Genomic DNA, 7,739 nt, shown 5'->3' with positions numbered 1-7,739 from the left:
AGCAGGCTTGAAGGATAAAATGAAAAAGAGGGTGAGACTTCTATTAAGCCTATACAGAAAACATGGTGTTCAGAAGTGTTCGTGAATTTCAGGTAGAAGGGGATGGTGAGGTTATTATAGTGGGCGGTAGGGCAGAACTCTCTTTTGAAGGTGCTGTCTGTAACTAAGGGTCAAAGTCGGGCAGGGCCAAGTGTAGGGTCACTGTTTTCTGGTACTCTTCTGGTGCTGGCTAAATCAAATCTTGGCCCAAGCCTGCTCTGAAGCTGGGGAGGCTGCGGCCGCAGCCTGGTGTGAAGGGCTAAACTTCCGAGCGGTGCGTGCCCTTTCGGACAGTGTCACCCGGCTCTCGGCGGGGCCAGCTCCCTGTGCTCCGCGGGGCGCGCAGGGCGAGGCCAATCCCGCACCCCGCATCCCGCATCCCCCACCCTGCATCCCTCATCCCGCATCCCCCACCCTGCATCCCGCATCCCCCACCCTGCATCCCGCATCCCCCATCCCGCACCCCGCATCCGCCATCCTACATCCTGCATCTCTCATCCCGCATTCCCCATTCCGCACCCCGCGTCCCGCACCCCTCACCCCCATCCCTCATCCCGCACCCCGCAGGTGGATCCGGCTCGCGCCCCCCCGCGCGGGGCCGCCGGTGCGCGCGGCCATGTGACTGGCGCGCGCTTCCTGCCTCCGCGCCGCCTGATCCGCGGCGGGAGCGCGGCGGGAGCGCGGAGCCGGGAGCGCGGAGCGAGCCCCGAGCCCGGAGCAGCCCAGCGGCTCCCGCAGCGCCCGGGGAGCGCCCCGGCCCGCGGGCGGCGGGGAGGGGGCGCCGGCGCAGCCCCGCCGCCGCCGCATGGAGACTCAGGACCAGGGGGCGCAGATGGAGCCGCTGCTGCCCACGGTACGGCTGCCGCAGCGCGGCCCCGGCCGGGGGGGTGCGACGCGCCCCGCGGGGAGGCGGCCGGGGAGGGGGCGCGGGGGACCGCCCGCCCGCCCGCCTGCCTGTGCCGGGCGCCGCAGCCGCTTTCTCGGTGCGTGGGGAAACAGGTTGGCTCGCTCCGGTGCCGGGCGATGCTGCGGCGATGTTTGGGCGCCAGGACGCTCGGGGATGGAGCGGTGTGTGTTTGTGCGTGTGTGTACGCGTGTCCCGCCGGGGCGACCACCCTGCCCGCCGGCCCCTCCCGCCTCAGGCAGCGCCTTCCCCTCGGTACCCCCTCGCTTCGTATCCCCTGCCTCCTACATCTCCTTCCTCAGGCTCCCTTGCCCCCCTGCTGCCCGGCGGTGGGGCAGCGCGGGGAGCGAGCACCTGTGGGCTGCCCCGCGGGATCCCGCTGCGGGGCCGGGGCAGGAACTGGAGGTCCTTGGCCCTCCTCGCTTGCAGACCGCAGAGAAATCGGCTGAGGGCTGCCGCTAGCAGGGCAGGGTCTGCCTCCCGCCGGAGCCCGGGCTCTGCTTCGTGCTGCCGTGTCGCAGTCTCTTGTGCTCAGCCGTGGAGCTGCTGCTCTGGGGGTTATTGTTGTCTGAGGGGGACGCGGTGCACCCTTTCCTCGGAGCACCGTGTGGCTGCGCAGCTACGGCTGGGCAGCCTTTCCCCTGCAAGTGGGAAATGATAGGGGACTTTTAACATCGTTAGATCAGTAGGGACCCTTTTTCCTGCCAGGCCTCCCCCAAACACAGGGCTGCAGACACACAGAAGGTGGAAGTGCGGGTGTTGATCTCCATCTCATTCTGAGATTCTGTTTGTGAATGGTGGTTCCTGCCTTGCGCAGGAAATCTGTCTGGGGCAGGGAAAAGTCTCTCATGTACATACACAAGTGTCTGTCTGACTGTGCGTGCACATCTCTGTCAACACACTGCATAGGTCTGGAGAGGCTTTGCTGCTCCTGAAATGGCTGTGTGTTAGCACAGTGAGCTGCACAACATTGAAAAAGCTTGAAAGAGTCAAGTCTCAGCTGCTGCAGGTTGATGAGATGCACTCGTGGCAAGCCCGTTTTTCATAGGGTCTGTTCCCATCATCTGTTGACGTGGTCCATTTTGCAATCAGGTGGCAGGTTGCTACACAGTGTGAGGTTATCTCTGGCATCTTCTTTCTCCTTGTGGTAGGGACAGTTTTTCCCGTTGCTTTCTGGATCCCTTTTATGAATCCCACTTGCTGCTCTCTCAGTTTCTGACAGTGGAGTAGAAGGTCCTGTTGCTTTCACTGACAGACTGGCTGCCGAGTTTCTTTCTGCGGAGAGACAATTAAGTGTAAACCCAGTTTCCATTTGTAGTTCATGATCTGTGATTCCATGGAAGGCTTAGTCCTCAGTGCTGCACACCAGGGCAGTAGTCTGCAGTCAGTAGCAGTCTTGCTCTTGCTCTTAGCTTGCTGGTCTGTGTGTTGGTCTCACTTTGTCAACGTGTGCTGTCTCTGTGCCATGACCACTGCACAGGGAGCCAGAGGAGTCAGCTTTCAGGAGACACAACGTGCAGGATTGCCTTGGGCTGTCTGCCTTTAAATTTTGTTTCTCCAGGGCTGTGCCCAGGAAAGGAGGGTGTTGCTGTGGTTGAGAGGACCAAAGAAGATAGCGTTTCTTCTATGCTAATGAGGATGTCCCTTGTTCCCTCAGCAGCCCTGCCCTGATGCAGTACCTCTCTGCAGAGCTGCAGGTCACTGTCCACAGAGCTGCAGATCAGTGCTGTTGCTTGCTAAGTTTGTGTCCTGGTTCCCACCTCCATTTACTACAGCTAACTAGTTCAGTTTTACTTGCTTCAAGTGGGGAAGGGAGAATATATATATATATATAATATATATATTCCATGTAATATATATATTGTGGCATGTCCTCTTGCTCAGTCCTCTCTTGTTTCTGAGAGGGCCTGTGCAGCTCAGCAATGCAACATTGCTTTCCTGCCACAGCGATGGCAAAGGCACAGCTCCCTCAAGATTTCTGGGTGCTGCTGGTGTTTTCTCTCTGTGTCAGGCAATAAAGTGAGTGAATTTGTTGTGGCAGTCCCAGTCTGGCTGCTGTCTAGGGCCCTGCATGTGGCAAGGCAGAAATGCCTTTTGCATGCTGGGAGTCTTGTACCTGGAGCCATGGCAGAGTTTAGGAACAGGAATAGGTGGTAACTAATTGGTGCAGAGGTCTCTTAGTCTGGGAGGTAATGTTGTGACACACCTTTAGAGGACTACTGTTTTGGGTGTCAATCCTCATCTTGACTGGAAACAAACAGAACAGGAATGCAAGTTGTAAAATGAGTACAGCCTTGTTCCCAAGTGCTGTCCCAGTCCAGTGGGCTCTGGCTATGAAGAAAAAGGCTCCTAGCAGAGCTTGTTTCCTTCAAGGGTTAGTCAGGGGTATATGCAGCAGAGTTAGTTTTTTTCTTTTTTTTGTGAAACTGTAACACATTACATGTTTTAATTGTTATTTCCAGTAAGAAGATTGCAAATGTAGTCCTTAATTAATTTTATCTTCTAATGCTGCTCAGAGATTGCGAAGCCTCAATAAAATTTCCCACCAAAGTCTCACAGTCTGTACAAAGTGGAATCTACTTCTATTCTTGTGTTAGTCATGTGTTACTGATTTATTATGCAAGATTTGAATTGAAAACCCCAATTCCTAGCAATTTGAAAACTAATGAAATACATTGTTGCTTGTGGTTGGGAGGAGTTAAATAATTCCCTTGGCAATTTACTATCACTTTTTGAAAACAGGTCTTACACAAAGACAACAGCCTTGTTAGCAGTTGTGCTAAATTGGTTTTTTTTTTTTTTTTTTGCAGCGTGAACAAGTTTGGGTGAATATTATTAGAAATCTATTGCTAGTTTACTATAAATGCAATATTGTATAAAGAAATGAAAAAGGAAATTGTTCACCTGGAAACAAATCGAACCTGCTCTTGGAAATGCAAATATAGTTTTAATTTGTATTGTTCAGTACATATACTAATATGGTAAAAAAATGCAGTCTTGTATGCTTTCAGAATCATCTAGTGATTTATTTATCAGTCATCAAGTATATTTTTTCAGTGATTATTCAGAGTGCTTTAAAATAGTTGTGAGTAATTGAAAGATTTCTGAGGAGTCATCATTTGTTTACAGAACAGGAGAAACAATCTGCAGACCTCTACAAAGATCTTCTGTTGATTTCCTAGCAAAGAACTAAATATTGCGAGTTTGTCTGTGTACATATGTACCTGATTGCATGTAAATTATTTTGAAAATTGTTGCTTTATTGTGACTTCATTGGCAATTTATTCAAAGCACCAGTTGTTCATATTTGTTTCTGTACATTCTGTATCTCTCCATGAGAGTCAAAATATGCAAGTCAAAATTGGCTTTTACAATAGGTTTGTTATCTGATTGAGGTTTGATATTTCAGATGTTAGGAGGATGTATAGACAAAGTGCAGATATTTTTGCTACCTATGTTTATGTTTGGTGTGTTGTTTTCTTGTGTTTTCTGAACATAGCAGTAAGACCCATGTATGGAAAGTGAAGTTGGCTTTTCCTTTCTAAGGTCATATTTTCTCACCTTCCTCATTCACTCTTAGAATTAAAAAGCTATTTTGTTGTATTTATCTGTTTACTTATTTTTTGATTTACTGTTCAAATCTGGTAGATACAAGGCCTTAAAGTGCGCCATTGCTGAGCTAAATGTGGATATTCATGTGCATGCACTGTGGTGTATGATATGTATGCTCTAGGTAAGATATTGTTTGTATCAAGAGCAATCTTACTGCTGCTGCAAATGGCACACAGTTATTGCTACTTAGGACTCTGTATGTGGGAGAATGGTATAGCAAGATCTTGGGGAGTAACTATTTTTAATGTAGCAGGTGAGTGTGGGAAGCTGCACACACTAACAGGCCAAATTCTTTTGCTTTTGTTAATGCTGAGTGGGACCTCCGATGAGACTTGCAGATGAAATGTATTGCTCATTGTGAGAAGGGATGTCAGAGCCTGACCCCGTGGCTTGTATAACAGTACTCCTTCCCAGTTCACTTCTCCAGAATATACAGCATTACAGCAACACTTCAGGCAAGTTTATAGAGACTACAGGAGTGTTGTGATTCTTTTGGAAAAATACAGAGGCAGTATTACATTTTCAAGGCAGGAGTGCTTAGATAATGGCACCGTTGAAAATAAAACCCTAAAACTTAATTGTAAGTATAAATTTAGGATTGAAGTTCTGCTCTTGGTATTTTCTTTTTTACTGCCTGATTCCAAGTTCTGAGTGAAAAGAAAAAAGAAAACTTCTCCCAGCAAAATGCTAGAAAGAAATGAAGTAACAATTATGCATTTATTTAAGCCCCACTAGCCTCTATCTTATATTTGTCAGTGTCACAGTGATAAAAAGATACATCTGGATCACATGGTATGCTGTGGTGTTTCTGTTTAAGAATAATTGGCAGCCTGAGATATATTTGCACAAAAATTAAAAGAAGTATGAATACTATGTAGAAATCATCCCACTTTAATGCATCCATGTCTTGTTTGATTTCTTCCCACAAATTCTACTTGTTAAATATATGCTTTCCATTTCCTCTGCTAATAGTTGTATCTTCTCTCTACCGTTTCCTTTGGAAAAAATATAGAATGAATTCTAGAACAAAATACTTCCACTGACATCTTTTAATGCATCTTAAATAAGTAATGTTTACAGTTTCAATGGATGAGAGGGTTTAAGAAAGTGAGGGAATACTTAATCGACTCTGAAGCATCTTAGACAGCTGTGTGTCTGATATGAGAAGGGAAAGCCATAGGCATTGCATGTTCCTTTCATATGTTCAGGTCTGCCTTGTAAAAAAACCAAACAGTTGAAGAATCACATCCATGTGACTCCTTTTGCAATAATAATGCTATTTTGATGTCATACAAGTTGATGGATTACTGAATGTGTTCAATGCAATTTTCCATGTTGGTGCAGTTTAAAAGTTATTCTCATGAAATGAAAATTAAGCGTAGCAAATTTAAAGATAATTAAAATCCACTCTTGTTCTACAAGGGTGTTTATTAGGATAGGCAAGGTGAAAGTTGGAATAGATGATAAAGGTTATTGCTAAAAATAGAAGAAATGTCTTGGGGAAAAAGAAGTTGCAGGGTGAAATGAGAGTAAATGAGGTGTGGAGTTCTGTGCAGACTTGGAGAATCGAGGGCATCATGGCTGACTGGTATGAAAGGCAAAAGGGAGCTGACTAAATTTCATGTGCAAAGAAGTGTAGGGGCAGAAGTGGGAGAACCAGGGCTTTAGCCTCCTTGTACAGCAGGCACAAAATTGTATCTTGAATCCTGAGTCTTCTGTGTCTTTCCTGTTTTCCTACTTAAAGCCTTACCACTTCGTTTAATTAGGTATTTACGAGACATTGCGAAGTTTATAAATAAATATTGAAATTCAGTGGAGATGTGAAAGATAAGGTCAAGATTTGCAAGATCTCAATTTTAATCAAACAGACCAGGAACTTGCTGCAAAAAAATGGCATATTTAGGAGAAATGAAGTCAGCAAGTTACATGAGCTAATATTTGGTATTTGTAGGGTATTAGTTGATTAGTACAGTACTATATGTGTGTTTTGAGAAAAGAGTAGCAATTGTAGAACAATTCAGGAACAACGAAAATGAGCATGGGACTAAAAATATGAAAGAACATTTGGAGGAACTGGAATTCCTTAGCCTGTAGACACGTTTGGTATGTAAAACTGCTGCAGAAAGGATCAGCTTCTTTCTTATATCTCTGCCGAATAGGAAACAAGGGAAAGGTTATGGGACAATATTAAAAGCATGTTAAGAAAAGCTGTCTAATGCTAAGAGTAATGCAGTAATGGAACAAATTGTCTAGTATGTTTGTGGAATCTATTATCTGTTTGTAGTAATAAGTAAGACAATTATTGCTTTAGAGTTGAGTGATGGACTAAAGTCCTCTTGAGCTCTCTTCCAGTCCTGTCATTCTGTGAAAAGAGCTCACTTTTGTCTTTTTGGCATAAGTATGTTATAGATGGATGATTGATTATGTGCAAACTGTGGGGAAAGATGTAGTTTATCTGGCTTATAAATGTTGATACCCTCACTTAAGTCCACCTGAATAGTGAATTTACTATAAAAATTTACATTAACCATAAACAACTTCAAAGAGTATCTTGCAAAGACAGATGCTCACTCTTCATCCATTTTGTTGCAAGCGGGTTTTAAAACCGTACAAGTATATAAAATGCAACACTATTTATTAATCTGTATTCTGCAAAATGCCAATCTAAAATGTAGATTTTTAAGCCTTTGTGGAACCCTCTCTACTTTTTAAAGAGTGTAGGTCTCTGTCTGCATCAGTGGGGCTGCAGGAAGGTCCAGGACAAGTTTCCCTGGGAGCAACTACTTTGTGGCTGTCACACTCAAAAGTGCCAGAAAACATTGCACATTTGTGTAGTTTTTTGAGAGAGATTAAGATAATTTTACACCTTTTTCTGGAAACTTTTATTAAGAGCAGTCAAAATGCTATAAGTTAAAAATACCCTTGATCTGAAGCCACTCTTCTGAAGAACAGTTCCTGATACCAGTCAGTAGCAATTTCACTAGGTGCTCTCTGGAGCCATTCACAGTCACTGAAACTATGTAAGGATGGAAAAAAAGGTTCAACCCTGCTATTAGATCCTGGCAAGAATGAAAATAGATACTTAAACTGTAATTAGTCTGTCAAACAATGTCATTAAAGTCAAGAGCAAAATGACCATGTTTTTTCCAGAGGGAAGATGGTATGTACATGTAAACTTCCCTTT

General features: G+C 45.3%; 1 protein-coding gene across 1 annotated transcript in view; it reads left to right on the top strand.

Annotated features, from left to right (window-relative positions):
* The first annotated feature begins 736 nt into the window (after window positions 1-736).
* The window catches only part of SLC4A10 (solute carrier family 4 member 10), a 158,125-nt gene continuing 151,122 nt past the window's right edge, over window positions 737-7,739 (top strand). The window contains exon 1 of the mRNA XM_085066634.1: window positions 737-892. Within this exon, the coding sequence (XP_084922760.1) occupies window positions 845-892 (48 nt within the window). The 5' untranslated portion in view covers window positions 737-844. The remainder of the gene's footprint in view (window positions 893-7,739) is intronic.

This window comes from Lichenostomus cassidix, chromosome 7, assembly GCF_008360975.1.
Source record: "Lichenostomus cassidix isolate B80296 chromosome 7, HeHo_3.0, whole genome shotgun sequence".
Classification (NCBI taxonomy): domain Eukaryota; kingdom Metazoa; phylum Chordata; class Aves; order Passeriformes; family Meliphagidae; genus Lichenostomus; species Lichenostomus cassidix.
This window is presented reverse-complemented; position numbering and strand designations above follow the sequence as displayed.